Source organism: Pelophylax lessonae (genome assembly GCF_965119305.1).
Source record: "Pelophylax lessonae genome assembly, chromosome: 11".
In the NCBI taxonomy this organism is placed as follows: Eukaryota; Metazoa; Chordata; class Amphibia; order Anura; family Ranidae; genus Pelophylax; species Pelophylax lessonae.
In genome coordinates, this window is record NC_138778.1 from 15051207 (window position 1) to 15071600 (window position 20394).

Here is a 20394-nt window from a genome sequence, read left to right on the forward strand (position 1 = left end):
AGAAAAACAATATTTTTCACATTCTGCTATATAACATTCCCCAAAAAAATAAAAAATGTAACAATCAAAATTGTTTAATATTTTAGGCCAATTTGTTAATATTATTATTTGTATTATTATTATTTATATTTATTATATATTTTTTGATTATTATTTAACCAGTTTTGGACTGGAACTTAAGGACCAGGCCATTTTTTCACGATTCGTCACCGTGTTACTTTAACGGACAATTGCGCTGTCGTGCGACGCTGTACCCAAATAAAATTGATGTTTTTTTTTTCCACCCACAAATAGAGCTTTCTTTTGGTGGTATTTGATCACCTCTCTGCGATTTTTTTTTTTTATTTTTTTCCGCTATAAACAAAAGCGACAATTCTGAGAAAAAAAAAAAAACAATATTTTTCACATTCTGCTATAGAACATTCCCCAATAAAAAAATAAAAAAATTAACATTTTAGGCCAATTTGTTTCCATATCCTATTACCAGAACACAACAAAGCTTCATCTCTCATCCCACAACCAACGGTGCAGTGCCCCGGGACGATACCGCTCTCCTTATGCAGGGAAACTTGACATATGCTGCAGAAAGACACAGGAGGGTGCAAACGCCTATTGCATTATCTAACACCATTTTTATTGATATCATCGTTAAAAACATATAAAAATTGGAAGACACATGCATGTCAAATCACAAATCCAGCATAGGTGATGTCCAAAATGCTGTGGTTGACAATTGACACATTTCAGGGGACAAGCCCTCTTCCTCAGAGGAAAATGGTGCTGGAGATAATTCACTAGGCGCCCTCATGTGTCTGCTTGGCCCCCTTGGTGTCTAATCCACCGACTCACCAAGCAGATTTTTATTTGTTTGGAATTTTGTTTCCGTGCGCTGTGGGGAATGAGTCCTCTGTCGTGACGGGTCCTCTGTCGTGACGGGACCTCTGTCGTGACGGGACCTCTGTCGTGACGGGACCTCTGTCGTGACGGGTCGTCTGTCGTGACGGGTCGTCTGTCGTGGCGGGTCGTCTGTCGTGACGGGTCGTCTGTCGTGACGGGTCGTCTGTCGTGACGGGTCGTCTGTCGTGACGGGTCGTCTGTCGTGACGGGTCGTCTGTCGTGACGGGTCCTCTGTCGTGACGGGACCTCTGTCGTGACGGGACCTCTGTCGTGACGGGACCTCTGTCGTAACAGGACTCCTGGCGTAACAGGATCTTTGAGGGAACAGGATCTCTGTGACATCCCCATTGCTGTAGTGAGTAGATGGAGAAAAATGGCATTCCAATGGTAATACAACTTTTGGAAAGAAATGTGGGAGAAGCACTAGGCACAGACCTTCAGATGTTATAAGATCGTTCCTTCAGCCTTGATCACTTGAGCTTGGTAGGTCGCCACCAAAATTTTGGTGCCAAGACAATTTGGGATCTCCCAGACTGAGAAACCCACATGTAGTCCACCCAATGAGAGCACCAAATGACGTCCTCAGACAGCTTTTTTTTATAAAATTCAACCAGTTACAGTAAAAAAAGGGGGGGGCGTGTTTCGGGAGGACATCCCCCTTCATCAGGGGTTAGGACAATGTAGTGGAGTGATTGGTGGACTCTGTCGATGGTATCTCTGATTGTTCTGTTGGATCCTTACTACAGAGTTGTCCACCTATCACTCCAGTACACTGTCCTTGGTCCTGATGAAGAGAGATTGTTCCTGGCCCTGAAACACAGTGCGTGCCTTTTTGTTTTTTACTGTAACTGATTGAATTAATAAAGCTTTGGGATGTTAATGTTTGTTTTTACCGCTGTCATTTTTTTGACCACACATAATGCAACTGGTGGCTTGATTCCCCCCCTCCCCCTCTTCACTCATCAAAAACTTGCAATGGCATGTTTAGCCCAGTCCGGTGACACTAGGGGGATAAAGACTGAATTTATAGTTATGGTGTCACCAGCGTTGTGCTGAAAGATCCCCTTTAATTTTGGACACTGTATTGCTCTGTGATCCAGAACAATGCGATGTGATCCAGAACAATGCGATGTGTTCCAGAACAATGCGATGTGATCCAGAGCAGCAAATTGGTAGCCAGCAAAATCCAATTGGGCGTTACACGTGTCACGCAGCGGTTTTGCTGCAGTTATGGAGCCGGTAAGCGGTTGCAGTGGGGCTCATGCCGCTGTTTGCACGCCTTTTATTTGGCCTGCATGAAACGGTTTATTTATCGCCTCTCCAGTGACTTCCAGTGTTCGCAGCCCACCAATTCCTCGGGAGAGGAGGAGGAGGGGGGGAAGGGGGTGAGAGCAATTGAAAATGAAAGCCTTGTTCCCGACTCCCACACACACATTTTGTGCTGCCCACATGCTTCTTACTCAGCGAGATGCAATGCCACTTGCCTGGGAAAAGGAGGGGAAGAGAAAAGCCCTTTGCTGCTGACAAGGCGGCTCCGCCAGAGGACTCTGCTGCCATCTAGTGGTGGAATATTATTCACTGCCATTCAGCAGAAGCCAGAATCCCCCATAATTTGGGCATTGACGCCGTAAACAGAGAAGAGGCAATCGGTCTCGGTCATCTTGCGGTGGGATGTGCCGCAATCTGAGATAACCAATAGAAACGTCTCCTCTTGTCCCATAATGTCACTAAGCGTAAAGGTGGTCAGCTGCAATTTCATTTTTTTGCACACGGATTTGACTATTTAACACTTCATGATCATTTTTTTTGTTATTTAATGCGTTAGTGTTTCTTGCATATGCTGCGTCCATACTGCGTTTTTAACCACTTCTTGGGTTCTGGGAGGAGAACCTCCATGTCACAATGTTAATAATTGAGTCCCAGTGTCCAGAAACATTGTTATTATTATTATTATTTTATGAGTATTATTATTATTATTTAATAATAATAATATTTATATTTATTATATATTTTTTGATTATTATTTAACCAGTTTTGGACCGGAAGTATTTGCCCCCTTAATGACCAGGCCGTATTTTGCAATCCGGCTCTGCGTTACTTTTAACGGACAATTGCACGGTCGTGTGACGCTGTACCCAAATAAAATTGATGTCCTTTATTCCCCACAAATAAAGCTTTCTTTTGATGGTATTTGATCACCTGTGCGATTTTTATTTTTTGCGCTATAAACAAAAAACGAGCGACAATTCTGAAAAAAAAAAATATATATATATATTTTTCACATTCTGCTAAATAACATTCTCAAAAAAAATGTAAAAAAATCAAAATTTTTTAACATTTTAGGCCAATTTGTTTTCTGCTACATATTTTTGGTAAAAAAAAAAAAATCACAATGAGCGTATTTTGATTGGTTTGTGCAAAAGTTATTGCGTCTAATAAGTACGGCAAAGATTTATGTCATTTTATTTTTTTTTTTTTTTTCCAGTAATGGGGGTGATCTGTGATTTTTTGCGGGACTGCGACATTGCAGGGAACAGATCGGACCCCCAACTGACATTTTTGACACTTTTGGGGGGACCAGTGACATTACTACAGTAATCAGTGCTAAAAATATGCATTGTTACTGTAATAATGACACTGGCAGGGAAGGGGTTAACACTGTGGCTGATCAATGGGTTAAATGTGAGCCTAGGGGTGTAATTCTAACTGTATCGGGGGGGGCGTGACTTGTGAAATAACTATAGAGACATGTGATCCTATATAGAAGGATCACAGGCGCTCTGTGATCATTCCAGGGAGAAGAACGGTCAGCTGTGTTTACAACAGCTGACCGTCCTTCTCTCTCAGTGGGGAGCGATCGCGGGTGTCAGGTGCAATGGGAGCCGCCTGCCTGCTGCATTGACTTCCCCGCTGCCAAATGGGGGCGGGAGCGCGCTGCCAGTGGCGCGTTCGGCCCCTAGCTGCCTGCGCGCAGGAGGGCCGCACTGCCGCAGTAAAAAGGCAGCGGGCGGTCCGGAAGCGGTTAATGCGTTAGTGTTTCTTGCATATGCTGCGTCTATACTGCGTTTTTAAAAAATAAGTTACACTGCATCTGGTCAGGAGGTGGGAGCAGGTATCTGTAAAAATCACCTCTCCTCACTGGATGGAGCAAAAATGTCCCTCTGCAAAGCTGGTAGAGACATCCCCAAAAAAGACTTGCAGCTGTAATTACAGGGAAAGGCGGTTCTACAAACTATTGACTCAGGGGGGTGAATACAAATGCACGCCACACTTTTCACATATTTATTTGTAAAAATATTTGAAAACCATTTATCATTTTCCTTCCACTTCACAATTATGTGCCACTTTGTGTCGGTCTATCACATAAAATCCCAATAAAATACATTTACGTTTTCGGTTAGAACATGACAAAATATGGAAAATTTCAAGGAGTATGAATACTTTTTCAAGGTACTGTAACTGGCCCTGGTTTTGGAATGGGATGCCCAACAAAGCCAATATAGATGTGATGGTCTGACATATGGAGTATAATCTTCTGGCTGGATATAAATATTCCAGAGTACTATAAATTACAAAAAAAAAAAACACAAGGGCCTAGTGCATTATCCTTTAAAAGATTTGTTTAAATAAAAGGTATAAAAATACTCACAAACGAGTTCTTGATAAAAGCATATCAAACATGGTATGCAATCTTCAGCATCGAGATCCAAGGGTGTACCGTCCCCTGAAGATGTAAAGGCTTACATGTTTCGAGGCTTAGCCTCTTCCTCAGAGCCTACAGAAGTGTGACCCTCCCATTTACTGGTCCAGGACACGCACCTCTGAGAACTTGTGCCTCTTACTTTGCAGTGTTTTGGAGGACAGTGACACCATGTGCAAAACCCACTTGGATCTAGGTCAGCTGCAGGTCTGATGCACCTGACGGCAACTTCCTAATTATCTAAAGAGTCTCAAATTGATGCCATTGACATAAGTCCATCAACCCAGGCCCTGATGTTCAGTTATTTGCTGTCCTTCATGATTTAATTGCTTTTCTTCTCTCTGTAGGGCAAAGACCTAATGGCACAGAAGATCCCCCCCTGGCAACAGTCCTGCTCCGATCCGAGCAAGATCCCAGACAGGGCCATTCAGATCATGCAGCAGATGGCTGGTGGACCTAACGGCACCATCATGGCGGGTACACTGTCTGGGCCTATGACCAATTCCAAATCCAGCCTCTCCATATCGGACCCAATCCCTGGTGCCAAGCCTCTGCCGGTGCCCCCTGAGCTAGCTCCTTTTGTTGGGGTATGTACATTTATTTATGTTTAAGGTAAAGTATTTAGGCCTCCTGCCCCAACCCAAGTAAGAGAGGACTCCCCGTCCTCAAGGCTGGACTAACTGACCACAAAAGCTGCCCACAGTCTCAAGAAAAGCTGATTTAAAACATTTGAGTAAAGGAAATTAAAACTAGATTATAATCGTACAGACACCCGTTAAACCTTGGCCACCCTTTCCTTAGTCTGACCATATATTTTTTTAATCGAGTCTACTTTTCGAGTTAACAAAATCCGATATTATATGTAAGGTAATAAATACAGGTTTCTAAGTCCAAAAAAAAGTTTACCCCAATCCTGAGTCTCAGAACTCCAGTTTCAAAGGATGGTTTCTCCAGTTGGATGGCGGTTCCACTTTGCATGATTTTTGAGGTTTTTTTGTTCCCTTCACAGAGGATGTCTGCACAGGAGGGCGCACCCATAATGAACGGGGTCTCTGGGCCGCCCAGCAATAGCTACGACCACTGGGACTTGAAGCCCAAAGTGTCCCCGTCCCAGCCGCACAAGCAGATCAGCGATTCCTATTCCAACACCCTTCCAGCCCGCAAGAGCGTCCCACCCAAAAACAGCTACACTGTCGGTGAGTGTGCACAGGTGCCCTTTTTTATGGCAGCAAAAGTCTACTCTATGGCACACTATGACAAAGTGGGTATTAATGGAGCATCTGTACTTAAAATTATTGCTAGGTAAAGGTTCTTTCTTTTTTTCCTTCTTTTTTTTTCTTTTTTTTTTTTTCTTATTTTCTTTTGTTTTTTTTTTTACTTTTTTTCTTTCTTTTTTTTTTGTTTTGGATGGAGTTGAGAGGGACTAGGTTTGTTTGCTGTCTGTGCCCCCACAGAGGTGCCCTTTTTTATGGAAGAAAAAGTCTAATCTATGGCACACTATGACAATGTGGTTATGGGGCATCTGTACTTAAATTATTGCTAGGTACAGGTTTTTTCTTTTTTCTTTTTTTTCTTTTTTTCTTTTTTTTTCTTTTTTTCTTTTTTTCTTTTTTTTTCTTTTTTTCTTTTTATTCTTTTATTCTTTTTTTTTCTTTTTTCTTTTTTTTTTTTTTTTTTTTTGTTTTGGATGGAGTTGAGAGGGATTAAGTTTGATGTCTGTGCCACCATTACAGAGCTTAACTGTCTTTCTCCTGTTTACTTTTATCTCTGAGAGTGAAAGAAAATCCTACATTTTGGGTTGACTCCAGAACAGGAATAGAGGGGGAAATCTTCCAATAGGGACACAACCAGGGATACTCTCACCTTGGAAAGCAGATAAATAAAATAAAATAAATAAGCGCTAAATTCAAAGTGGATTCGGAAATAAATATCTCAATACAAATTCAAATCGTTAAAATAATCATAAGATCAATGAGCTGTGCAAAATAGTGCAAAAGTAAATCGATATCTCAAAAATTAAAAAATAAATCCAATATATATTCATACAAACAAGGTGCTGTGCAAAAAACACACAAATAATAACTATATAAAATATGTATCAATAATCCAAAAAATGCATAGACGTCCATATAAAGTGCTGGTGGTGGATTATTGATACATATTGTTAGCTCAATCTTTCTTGTCAGGAGGCAATTACAAGATGATATACGGCCCTTCAGTCCAAACTCCCCCTGTATAGTGAATTTTCCCTCCGCTGGCCAGGAGATGCGACGACACCAAGCACTTAAGCTAAGCGTAGACACATCTAGTTTATTTCAAGTTTCGCTCACACATTTAAAGGAAATTTGGGCGGCAAAACTCTGTTTAAACCAGATACAATTCATGGGTCAACTTATCAATAGAACATATCTCACAGAAACAATACATGAAAAGGCTTTTGTGTTCCCTATACATCTCTGTCAATATGAGGTGTCTTGTGTCTGAAATTGTGTTTTGTGGGAGAGCCGATCCGTCTGTGTTCAGCTGTCTGATGTGTTAATGTAAGCAATTGTCAATTGTGTTTAGGTGGTGTCAGTAATCTCTATGTGAAGCCTAGCTTGTTAAGTGTCCAAACGAATGAATGGAAAGGTGTTTAAAATGTAAACACCTATCAATGTCTTGTCGTCTATATGCAAAATACAACTGCCAAGGGACCAGGGTGTATGAATGAGGTGTGTCAAATGACTCGTTAATGTCATTTGCAAGAGCCCACATTCCATCGTAGAATGGGCCCTAGCTGAAATGTATTGAAATTAAATATAATATTTTAGTAAGGCATGGTGATACACTCTTTCACATATTATATATATTTATTATTTATGTGTTTTTTACACAGCACCTTGATTCAGAAATAAATATCTCAATACCAATTCAAATAGTTAAAATAATCCTAAATTAAATGATCTGTGCAAAATAGTGCAAAAGTGAATCGATATCTCAAAAATGAAAAAATAAATAAAATAAAAAATCCAATATATATTCATACAATCAAGGTGCTGTGCAAAAACACATCAATAATAAGTATATAGAATATGTATCAAAAATCCCAAAAATGCATAGACGTCCATATAAAGTGCTGGTGGTGGATTATTGATACATATTATATATATTAATTATTTATGTGTTTTTTGCACAACACCTTGATTCGGAAATTAATATCTCAATACAAATTCAAATAGTTAAAATAATCATAAGTTCAATGAGCTGTGCAAAAGTGAATCAATATCTCAAAAGTTAAAAAATAAATAAAATAAAAAATCCAATATATATTCATACAATCAAGGTGCTGTGCAAAAAAAGCACATAAATAATAAATATATAGAATATGTATCAAAAATCCAAAAAATGTATAGACGTCCATATAAAGTGCTGGTGGTGGATTATTGATACATATTATATATATTTATTATTTATGTGTTTTTTGCACAGCACCTTGATTCGGAAATAAATATATCAATAAAAATTAAAATAGTTAAAATAATCCTAAGTTCAATGATCTGTGCAAAATAGTGCAAAAGTGAATCAATATCTCAAAATATCATATGTGGAATTCTTTGGGCTGTGAGCACAGACAGTTATTTAAGCCATTAGCCAGAGGGGCTCAGTCCTTTCCAGCAGCGGAGTCTCTCTTTAGGATCCTCACTCTATATTCTTCTGTTTGTTTTTCCCGTACAGCGGAGAACAAGACGCTGCCGCGCTCCAGCTCCATGGCGGCGGGCCTAGAGAAGAACAGCAGGACGCGGGTGCAAGCCATCTTCTCACACTCTGCCGGTGACAACACCACCCTGCTCAGCTTCAGCAATGGCGACTACATCACCCTACTGGTCCCGGAGGCCAGGGATGGCTGGCACTATGGAGAGAGCGAGAAGACAAAACTGTAAGCAGCACACCGCCTCATTACATGGGGATCCATGAGGAGTAATAAAAGGGATAAAAATACTTTCTCTGAGAAAATGCTGCTCCAGCTTACTTAATGGGCACATATCCGAAAGCTTAGGCACATAGGGCTGTATAAAAAAAATTGCAAATTTGTTCCTCCGTCAAAACTGCAGTTAGGTTCTCAGGCTGTATTCTCTGCAGATCAAGAGGGGAAAATACTGAATTATGACCACTAGATGGCACTCATTACCATAGGAATGTGGTATGTTCCTCAGCTCCATCTAGTGGTCATAATGCGGTATCTTCCCCATTCACATTTTATTGGCAGAGAATACAGCCTCAGAACATTCTTTTTTTTTTTTGCCCCATTTGTAGACAATGAATTTATATGTGGTTTCAATGGATGAACAGCGATACAAATCTTTTTTTTATAAACTTACTCCATAGTGTTCTCCCCCCTAGAGATCACATGCCTCGATGAAATGCACCGGAAGGAGCATAAAGCAGCATTTCCTCCAGGAAGTATTTATGCCTTCCCTAAGGTATAACAGGGAAATAATTTGCATTGTAATTGGACTTATTGCCTATTTTGTATCATGTGTGCAGGGCTGTACAAGGCTTTGCTGTGCATGCTGGGAAATGTTCAAGTTGTTTATATAAAATGCTGCCCTGCACCCTATTCCATGTACCGGCAGATCTGCAGTAGAAATTGTGTATCCGATGATCTATTTTACAGCAAGGATATGCAAACTGTGGCCCTCCAGCTGTTGCAAAACTACAAGTCCCATCATGCCTCTGCCTCTGGGTGTCATGCTTGTGGCTGTCAGTCTTGCTATGCCTCATGGGCAGGGCCGGTGCTACCGCTAGGCAAACTAGGCGGCCGCCTAGGGCGCACTGCCACCCCTAGGGCGCAGCCATGGCCAGTGCCCCATTCCTCTCCTGTCACTTCCTCATCCCCAGGGGAGGTCACCTCTAGAGAGGGGGCACTTTGTATATGAAGGGGTGTGCAGGGTTAAAGGGGGGCAGTGTGTGCAGGAAGGGGGGTGTAGGGTTAAAGGAGGGCAGTGTGTGCAGAAAGGGGGTGTAGCATTAAAGAAGGGCAGTGTGTGAAGGAAGGGGGGGGGGAAGGGGCAGTGTAGGATTAAAGGGGGGGGGCACTTTGTATATGAAGGGATGTGTAGGGTTAAGGGGGGGCAGTGTGTAAATTATGGGGGTGTAGGATTAAAGGGGGCAGTGTGTATATGAAGGGGAGAAAAGGGGGGAAGGGGGGCAGTGTGTGCAGGAAGGGGGTGTAGCATTAAAGAAGGGCAGTGTGCGCAGGAAGGGGGGGTGTAGGATTAAAGGGGGCAGTGTATACAGGAAGGGGAGAAAAGGGGGGAAGGGGAGGCATTATGTACAGGAAGGGGGGCAATGTGTACAGTTTTTTTATTTTTCGGGGGGGGGGGGTGCAAGGAGCTGGTCTTGCCTAGGGTGCAAAATAGTCTAGCACCGGCTCTGCTCATGGGACTTGTGGTTCTGCAACATCTGGAGGGCCACAGTTTGCATATCCCTGATCTACAGAGATGGCAAATCTTGGCACCCCAGATGTTTTGGAACTACATTTCCCATGATGCTCATGCACTCTGCAGTGTAGTGGAGCATCATGGGAAATGTAGTTCCAAAACATCTGGGGTGCCAAGGTTCCCCATCACTGATCTAGGAAGATCTCCTCCTGCGAGGACACAGCAATCTCTTTCAGAATGGTCACCTAAGGCTGGCAATAGATGGAGCGATTGTCTTTCCTGCAACCACAGATTGCAGGAAAGAAAATTGCTCCAGTCCCCCCATCAGCACAGTGAGTGATGATGGGGGAATCCCTCCCGTTGGGCCATTGCATTATTCCAGCAGAGGGGGTGGTAGGGGAAGCCGTCCCCACCAGGAGAACAATAGCAATAATCGCATGTAAAATTCGACAGGCTGTCCCTGGTTCGTTCCCGGGTTTCGGCACCAACAAAAAAAAAATCGACAGGCTGGTTGTACCAAAATTGATCGATCAACTTTGGTACTTTAGCCTACCCATACATGGTTCGAATCTTAGCCTTTTCCTGCTGAGCTGGCCGATATTTGAAATATCTATGGCCAGCTTAAATCTGTGTTTGAAAACCTGAATTTAACTGGTTGTTCTAAAGCAGGAGTCTCCAAACAGTGGCCCTGGGGCCAGATACGGCCCTTTACTTGCCTCTATCCGGCCTTTGGGGCACTTTCCCTTCCACTGATGCCAGCAATGGGGCAATATTCCTGCTATTGACATCAACAATGGGGTACTATTTCTCCCATTGATGCCAATAATGGGGCACTAATAATCCCACTGACACCAACATGGGGCGCTATTCCTCCCCTAATACAAAAGATGTATTGCTTACTCCCACTGACCATTTCTACTCCCAACAGCCACAGTCCGGCCCCCCTAATGTCTGGAGGACAGTAAACTGGCCCTTTGTTTAGAAAGTTTGGAGAACCCTGTTCTAAAGAAAGCTCCTCCGTTAAGTAGGCCTTCATAAGGCTGACCATACACTATACAATCTAATTGTACATCTCCTTCTACCATCAACTACACTATATTGTCAAAAGTATTGGGACGCCTGCCTTTACACGCACATGAACTTTAATGGCTTCCCAGTCTTAGTCCGTAAGGTTCAATATTGGGTTGGCCCACCCTTTGCAGCTATAACAGCTTCAACTCTTCTGGGAAGGCTGTCCACAAGGTTTAGGAGTGTGTCTATGGGAATGTTTGACCATTTTTCCAGAAGTGCATTTGTGAGGTCAGGCACTGATGCTGGACGAGAAGGCCTGGCTCGCAGTCTCTACACTAAATCATCCCAAAGGTGTTCCTTCGGGTTTAAGCCAGTCAAGTTCCTCCACCCCAAACTCGCTCATTCGTGTTTTTATGGACTTTGCTTTGTGCACTGGTCCAAATCATGTGGTGGGGAGGGAGGGGGTGGAGGGGGGGGGGATTATGGTGTGGGGTTGTTTTTTAGGAGTTGGGCTTGGCCCCTTAGTTCCAGTGAAGGGAACTCTTAAGGTTTCAGCATACCAAGACATTTTGGACAATTTCATGCTCCCAACTTTGTGGGAACAGTTTGGGGATGGCCCCTTCCAGTCAAGTTCCTCCACCCCAAACTCGCTCATCCATGTCTTTTATGGACCTTGCTTTGTGCACTGGTGTGCAGTCATGTTGGAACAGGAAGGGGTTGTCCCCAAACTGTTCCCACAAAGTTGGGAGCATAAAATTGTCCAAAATGTCTTGGTATGCTGACACCTTAAGTGTTGCCTTTAGTGGAACTAAGGGGCCAAGCCCAACCCCTGAAAAACAACCCCACCCCATAATCCCCCCCTCCACCAAATGATTTGGACCAGTGCACAAAGCAAGGTCCATAAAGACATGGATGAGCGAGTTTGGGGTGGAGGAACTTGACTGGCCTGCACAGAGTCCTGACCTCAACCCGATAGAACACCTGAGACCGCGAGCCAGGCCTTCTCTCCAACATCAGTGCCTGACCTCACAAATGTGCTTCTGGAAGAATGGACAAACATTCCCGTGAACAGTCTTCCCAGAAGAGTTGAAGCTGTTATAGCTGCAAAGGGTGGGCCAACTCAATATTGAACCCTACAGACTAAGACTGGGATTCCATTAAAGTTCTTGTACGTAGAAAGGCAGGCCTCCCAAGGTGTGTATGTAGTACAGGGTCTCGCTGATTTGATGCTAGCTGAATGCATTGTTCTGGTTTGTCCTCTTATTACATAGCTTTAGTAAAGCTAAAAGATTGTCCAATCAGATTGTATAATGTGTGGCCTGTTAAGTTTTATTTGTCTGGAGTTTCACATCACAAATGACAGTGAAAATCTGCACCATGGTAAAAGCTCTATAAAACCTTGGCCCAAACACGATAATTTTCTCTGAAAATTTGGGCTCAGGCACAGAGCACCTTGCCTTTCTTCTGATCGAATGTGACCGCAGACAGCGATAAATCCTCGGGGAGAACAATGTCCAACCCAAACATTACCTGACAGGGGTCTGAATGTGAAAAGTCACCAATGTAATGTCCTCTGTCTCTGTGTCTTAAAGGAGAGGATGGTTCCCGTTCTCGTACACGCGGGTGGTGGATGGACGGGACACCGGCGGTAACCGTTCTCAGAAGTAAGTAAACCGTAATGTTTCTATAAACCCAGCTCCAGGCTATGGCGCACGTCAACACAAATCTAATTATTGTAATCAACTTGTATAATTGTGTCCCACAGCTTCTGTACTAAATGTCCCCAAAATCATGCAAAACCAATTCAGAGTGAAAACCACCACTGAGTTCAGAGCTGTAACAGCAAAAATGTGGAAAAAAAATAATACAATGTGACCATATGAAATCTAAACTCCAACAATAGAAGTATTCACTCTGTGATAACCTTAAACCATGGCAGTTCAGTCCTTTTAAGGTGCTTTTCAATTGCATGGTACGGTGTTGGAACGGTTCGGTACGGTACGGCGACGCTTTTCCACTACATGGAACCGAACGGTACGGCTCGCTTAAACAGTACCACCTCGGTTGTGGTTCCAAGAGGGCCGTACTGTACCATATCCCACAATCCTTTGCATGCAGCCTTGACTGTTTTGGCACTTTTCCACTGCAAGTACCGGCTCGGCTCCACTCGGCCCTGCTTGGCTCGGTTTGGTTTTCCACTGCATGGTACGGTGTTGGAACGGTTCGGTACGGTTTGGTGCGGTTTGCTTTTCCACTAATAGTAAGTGGGTGGGATAACAACGATTCTCTGACCAATCAGTGGCTAGTAGTGACAAACAGTCAAGGCTGCATGCAAAGGATTGTGGGATATGGTACCGTTACGGCCCTCTTGGAATCACACGGGCTTTTCCACTGCATGGAACCGAACGGTTCGGCTCGCTTTTGTGCTTTTCCACTGCTGGTACCGCATGGTACGGTGTAGGAACGGTTCGGTACGGTATGGCGGCGCTTTTCCATTACATGGAACCGAACGGTACGGCTCTCAAAAACAGTACCACCTCGATTGTGGTTCCAAGAGGTACCATACCGGTACCATATCCCACAATCCTTTGCATGCAGTCACTACTAGCCACTGATTGGTCAGAGAATCGTTGTTATCCCAACCCACTTACTTTAGTACTACTTTAGTGGAAAAGCAAACCATACCAAACCGTACCGAACCGTTCCAACACTGTACCATGCGGTGCCATGCAGTGGAAAACCAAACAGGGCCAAGCAGGGCCGAGTAGAGCCGAGCCGGTACTTGCAGTGGAAAAGTGCCACAAGATGGTACTGTTTAAGCGAGCCGTACCGTTCGGTTCCATGTAGTGGAAAAGCGCCGCCGTACTGAACCGTTCCAACATTGTACCATGCGGTACCATGCAGTGGAAAAGCGCAAAAGCGAGCCGAACCGTTCGGTTCCATGCAGTGGAAAAGTGCCATTTGTCACTACTAGCCACTGATTGGTCAGAGAATCATTGGTATTCCACCCACTTACTACTTTAGTGGAAAAGCAAACCGTACCAAACCGTTCCAACACCGTACCATGCAGTGGAAACCCAAACTGAGCCAAGCAGGGCCAAGAGGAGCCAAGCTGGTACTTGCAATGGAAAAGTGCCAATATACATGAAACCATCACCAGTGTCCAATGTAATAATAAGTTATTGGCCAAGTATCCCTCTACTTCTCTGTGTGAAACAAAGCTTGCTTGTGATAATCCTATATCCATGTGTCCCTCCACCACTCCAGTGGACAGCAATTCTCCAGTATGTGTTGACTTTCTTTTCTCTTTTGCTCATTGACCGACACAGCGCTCCATAAATCATAACTACTGGGTTATATTGCCTCCTCCAGGAGTAGGACTAGGCAGAACAAAAAAAAAATACATGGCTACGTCCATGGGCCGTCCCTAGCTTGGTATATAACCCCCCCTCTGTTCTAGGTAATCAGTTTAGTAGCAAGCAGTATTGGAAGTACCAGAACTCCATAGGAGGGTGGGGGGTGCTGTGTCCGTCGAACTCAGAGAAATGGATTTTATGGTAAGTGCAAAAATTCTATTTTCTCTTTCGTTCATCGACGGACTCAGCGCTCCATAAATCATAACTAGTGGGATGTCCAAAAGCAGTGCCAAAAGGAAAATGAGGGGTGGAGAAAATAACCAAAGGCTAAACATAAGAGGCCTTAACTGGGTCACACGAGTCCCGTCTGAAAAATAAAGGTTTAAAGAAAAAACACCCCCCAAGAGGGAACAGCAGCCTACCAAACGCTGTGGCCAAAAGAAGCATCCGCAGATGCCAAAGTATCTACTTTACAGAATTTTGTGAAGGTATGCACTAATAACCAAGTGGCCTGCCTGATGACGGAAGGCCCAAGAAGCATTCAGCGCCCGAGTAGAATGCGCTGTGACAGGGAAAGGTGGAATCTGATGTGTAACCACTTGCTGATCAGCCGCCGTATAGCAGGTTCCCACAAATCGCTGTACCTGCACAGCAGTCTGCAGGAGCGATCCTGGGGGCACGCGTGCCCACTCGCCAGTGGGGAAACTGATCCATGGGGCCGACGGCCTACGATTGCTACCCGTGAGGAGAGAACGGCGGTCTGCTGTTGTAAACACAGCAGACTGTTGTTCTTTCTGGAGTGGTGGAGGGACACATGGATATAGGATTATCACAAGTAAACTGTGTCCGTCGATGAACTCGGAGAAGTGAATTTTACGGTAAGTACAAAAATCCCATTTTTTTTTTTTCAAAGATCGCCATGACTTACTCTTGGCTCTAAACATCTGGTGCCTCTTTCCTCTTTCCTCCTTCCTTCCTCCTTCCTCCTCCCTCTTTCCTCCACCCCCTCCTCCTTCCTTCCTCCTCCCATCTCTCTCTCTCTTTTCCCCTTTTCCCTCTCTTCCCCCTCCTTTCCCCCTCCCTCCCTCTCTTCCCCCTCCCTCCCTCTCTTCCCTCCCTCCCTCTCTTCCCTCCCTCTCTTCTCTCCCTTTCTTCTCTCCCCTTTCTTCCCTCCCCTTTCTTCCCTCCCCTTTCTTCCCTCCCCTTTCTTCCCTCACCTTTCTTCCCTCACCTTTCTTCCCTCACCTTTCTTCCCTCACCTTTCTTCCCTCCCCTCTCTTCCCTCCCCTCTCTTCCCTCCCCTCTCTTCCCTCCCTTCTCTCTCTTCCCTCCCTCCCTCCCCTCTCTTTCCCTCCCTCCCTCCCCTCTCTTCCCCTCCCTCCCTCCCCTCTCTTCCCCTCCCTCCCTCCCCTCTCTTCCCCTCCCTCCCTTCCCTCTCTTCCCCTCCCTCTCTTCTCTTCCCTCTCTTCCCTTCCCTCTCTTCCCTTCCCTCTCGTCCCTTCCCTCTCGTCCCTTCCCTCTCTTCCCTCTCGTCCCTTCCCTCTCGTCCCTTCCCTCTCGTCCCTTCCCTCTCGTCCCTTCCCTCTCGTCCCTTCCCTCTCTTCCCTTCCCTCTCTTCCCTTCCCTCTCTTCCCTTCCCTCTCTTCCCTTCCCTCTCTTCCCTTCCCTCTCTTCCCTTCCCTTCCCTTCCCTTCCCTTCCCTCTCTTCCCTTCCCTCTCGTCCCTTCCCTCTCGTCCCTTCCCTCTCTTCCCTCTCGTCCCTTCCCTCTCTTCCCTCTCGTCCCTTCCCTCTCGTCCCTTCCCTCTCGTCCCTTCCCTCTCGTCCCTTCCCTCTCGTCCCTTCCCTCTCGTCCCTTCCCTCTCGTCCCTTCCCTCTCTTCCCTTCCCTCTCTTCCCTTCCCTCTCTTCCCTTCCCTCTCTTCCCTTCCCTCTCTTCCCTTCCCTTCCCTCTCTTCCCTTCCCTCTCTTCCCTTCCCTTCCCTCTCTTCCCTTCCCTTCCCTCTCTTCCCTTCCCTCTCTTCCCTTCCCTTCCCTCTCTTCCCTTCCCTCCCCTCCCTCTCTTCCCTTCCCCTCCCTCTCTTCCCTTCCTCTCCCTCTCTTCCCTTCCCCTCCCTCTCTTCCCTTCCCCTCCCTCTCTTCCCTTCCCCTCCCTCTCTTCCCTTCCTCTCCCTCTCTTCCCTTGCCCTCCCTCTCTTCCCTTGCCCTCCCTCTCTTCCCTCTCTTCCCCTCCCTTCCCTCCCTTCCCTCTCTTCCCCTCCCTCCCTTCCCTCTCTTCCCTTCCCTCCCCTCCCTCTCTTCCCTTCCCCTCCCTCTCTTCCCTTCCTCTCCCTCTCTTCCCTTCCCCTCCCTCTCTTCCCTTCCCCTCCCTCTCTTCCCTTCCCCTCCCTCTCTTCCCTTCCTCTCCCTCTCTTCCCTTGCCCTCCCTCTCTTCCCTTGCCCTCCCTCTCTTCCCTCTCTTCCCCTCCCTTCCCTCCCTTCCCTCTCTTCCCCTCCCTCCCTCCCTCCCCTCTCTTCCCCTCCCTCCCTCCCTCCCCTCCCCTCTCTTCCCCTCCCTTCCTCCCCTCTCTTCCCCTCCCTCCCTTCCCTCTCTTCCCCTCCCTCTCTTCCCTTCCCTCTCTTCCCTTCCCTCTCTTCCCTTCCCTCTCTTCCCTTCCCTCCCCTCCCTTCCCTCTCTTCCCTTCCCTCTCTTCCCTCTCGTCCCTTCCCTCTCGTCCCTTCCCTCTCGTCCCTTCCCTCTCGTCCCTTCCCTCTCGTCCCTTCCCTCTCTTCCCTTCCCTCTCTTCCCTCTCGTCCCTTCCCTCTCGTCCCTTCCCTCTCTTCTCTTCCCTTCCCTTCCCTCTCTTCTCTTCCCTTCCCTCCCCTCCCTCTCTTCCCTTCCCCTCCCTCTCTTCCCTTCCCCTTCCTCTCCCTCTCTTCCCTTCCTCTCCCTCTCTTCCCTTCCTCTCCCTCTCTTCCCTTCCTCTGCCTCTCTTCCCTTGCCCTCCCTCTCTTCCCTTCTCCTCCCTCTCTTCCCTTCCCCTTTCCTCTCTTCCCCTCGCTCTCTTCCCCTCCCTCCCTTCCCTCTCTTCCCCTCCCTTCCCTCTATTCCCCTCCCTTCCCTCTATTCCCCTCCCTTCCCTCTCTTCCTCTCCCTCCCTTCCCTCTCTTCCCCTCCCTCCCTTCCCTCTCTTCCCCTCCCTCCCTCCCCTCTCTTCCCCTCCCTCCCTCCCTCCCCTCCCCTCTCTTCCCCTCCCTTCCTCCCCTCTCTTCCCCTCTCTTCCCCTCCCTCCCTTCCCTCTCCTTCCCTCCCTCTCTTCCCTTCCCTCTCTTCCCTTCCCTCTCTTCCCTTCCCTCCCCTCCCTTCCCTCTCTTCCCTCTCGTCCCTTCCCTCTCGTCCCTTCCCTCTCGTCCCTTCCCTCTCGTCCCTTCCCTCTCGTCCCTTCCCTCTCGTCCCTTCCCTCTCGTCCCTTCCCTCTCTTCCCTTCCCTCTCTTCCCTCTCGTCCCTTCCCTCTCGTCCCTTCCCTCTCTTCTCTTCCCTTCCCTTCCCTCTCTTCTCTTCCCTTCCCTTCCCTCTCTTCTCTTCCCTTCCCTCCCCTCCCTCTCTTCCCTTCCCCTTCCTCTCCCTCTCTTCCCTTCCTCTCCCTCTCTTCCCTTCCTCTCCCTCTCTTCCCTTCCTCTCCCTCTCTTCCCTTCCTCTGCCTCTCTTCCCTTGCCCTCCCTCTCTTCCCTTGCCCTCCCTCTCTTCCCTTCTCCTCCCTCTCTTCCCTTCCCCTTTCCTCTCTTCCCCTCGCTCTCTTCCCCTCCCTCCCTTCCCTCTCTTCCCCTCCCTTCCCTCTATTCCCCTCCCTTCCCTCTCTTCCCCTCCCTCCCTTCCTTCCCTCTCTTCCCCTCCCTCCCTTCCTTCCCTCTCTTCCCCTCCCTCCCTTCCCTCTCCCTTTCCTCCTCCATTTCTCTTTCCCCTTTCCTCCTACTTTCCCCTTTCCGCTTCCTTATCATTACAACCAGAATATTGCTAAAACCAGGCATCCTTATTAAAATCCAGAATCTTGATCCATATCTCAAGCAGTGAGCACCTCCCACTAGGAGAACTTCTTCCCGCTGATGGTAGCGCTGTAGCCCGGCGCTCTGCTTGTCATTGTGATCTCTGACTCTCCGCTCTCTGGTAGTAGTAGTTGGTATGGGGCTTAGAATGGGGGTGGAAGCAGTTTAAGCCTGGATCGTATCAGCCCTGACTTCTTCTTGAACTCTGTATGTTTAGGCTGGGTCCTTTCTTACTGATTGGTTTTGTCTGTTTCCTCACAGTTTACAGCCTGGAAAAAGCAGCAGCACCGGTAACCTGCTGGACAAAGATGACCTCTCCATTCCTCCCCCCGACTACAACATGGCATCGCACGGCTTCCCGCCTCAAGCGCCCAGTTCCTATAAGCCCCGCCCCTACAGCGTGGCGGCCCCGGTCTTTACACAGGTTAGATGGGGAAAAAAGAAGTTGCGGGTTATTTTCTATATCCAAGACCAACACAGCCAGTGAGCAGGTGACCTATACCAACCAATCAGATGACAGACCTGCGAAAACCACTTTCTGATTGGCTGCTGTAGGTCATGGTACCCCACCTGCTTTTTTATTAAGAGAGAGGTATGTAGGAACTTCTTGGAAATGCTGGTTTCCTGGCTTCCACAATGTTCTTTTGATGTCAATACTCTTTGACCTGGGATGTAGGTGCAGCCAATCATCTTGGAGTTCCTGTCCTGCACTCTTTTTTTTTTTTTTTTTCGGGTCAGTGACATCAAAATAGTAAAGTGAGGGGATCTGCATGATAGCCAGGCACTTCCTTTTTAGAAGATGCTCAACAAATGGCTGCCTACGCATTTCCCTCACTTTTGGTTAAGGTAAAGCACATTTAGAGTTGATATTTCAGTTTCAAGTGGTGGTTGCCATATATCCCCATGGAAGTCCATTGTGGTGGCATCTTGCCATTGAAGCTCCTCCCACTTGCTTTGATTTCAATTAAGTAAAACTCTACTTTTTTGCTGATACATTAAAATCAATCATTCATTGCAGATACTTACCTGCTGCTGTTCTGTAGCTATTGATAATTAGAAAGAGGGATTTTCAAGTTTTGAACAGTGTGTAGAAGGATTAGAACATGGGTGGGCAACCTGTGGCCCTCCAGCTGATGCAGAACTACAAGTCCCATCATACCTCTACCTTTGGGAGTCATGCTTGTAACTTAGCTTTGCAATGTCTCATGGGACTTACTTCTACAGGTCAACCTTGCAATGCCTCATGGGACTTGTAGTTCCACAACAGCTGAAGGCCCACAAGGTTGAGCACCCTTGGGTTAGAACCTCTTGTCAAGTTTCTGTTGAGTCCCCACCAGGCAGGGTTACCCCTCTTTGTCCAGGTGGCTTCTATCACTGAAAAGGAAGGAATATCCAGAATTTACTGTTTTCACAACAGGAGACCCCGGCGAAATCTCACAATGGGGACACCTGTTCTGGTGACAACTGTCTTGCTTTGGAGAGACATCCTCTACTTTCAATTGTGTCAGTAAAAACCTTCACAGTGGGAAAAATAAAAAAATATTTATAAATGTTAAACCCTTTCCTACCCTTTTCTAAAGAAATAAAAAATAAAATAAAAAAATTTGAGTTAAGATATCTTTTAGAGCAATGGTCCTCAACTCCGGTCCTCGGGCCCACTAACAGGCCAGGTTTGCAAGATAACTAAATTACATCCCAGGTGATATAATTTGCTGCTCAGTGATTGCAGTATTCTAGTCTGCATATCCCCAAGGTAATACTTAAAATCTGGCCTGTTAGTGGGCTCCAAGGACCGGGGTTGAGGATCACTGCTTTAGAGTTCAACTAATGTCTATACAAGTTCCAATGCCAGTTACTATGTGATGCACAATCCTCATAGTAAACCAAAAACTCCCTGTATTTTCCCTGACTGATCCCCATCCACTATTTGTATCTCACACGCTCCGCCTACCAGACACTGCAGCCCACAGTGGGAGGGGCTCAGCAACA

General features: G+C 46.4%; 1 protein-coding gene across 5 annotated transcripts in view; it reads left to right on the forward strand.

Moving 5' to 3' along the window:
• BAIAP2 (BAR/IMD domain containing adaptor protein 2) overlaps positions 1 to 20394 on the forward strand; it is a 249751-nt gene that overhangs the window by 177185 nt on the left and 52172 nt on the right. For all 5 annotated transcript variants that reach the window (XM_082271803.1, XM_082271807.1, XM_082271805.1 and 2 more), the window contains exons 8-12: positions 4945 to 5184; positions 5607 to 5793; positions 8312 to 8513; positions 12621 to 12692; positions 18667 to 18829. In XM_082271803.1, coding sequence (XP_082127929.1) covers positions 4945 to 5184; positions 5607 to 5793; positions 8312 to 8513; positions 12621 to 12692; positions 18667 to 18829 — 864 coding nt within the window. The remainder of the gene's footprint in view (positions 1 to 4944; positions 5185 to 5606; positions 5794 to 8311; positions 8514 to 12620; positions 12693 to 18666; positions 18830 to 20394) is intronic.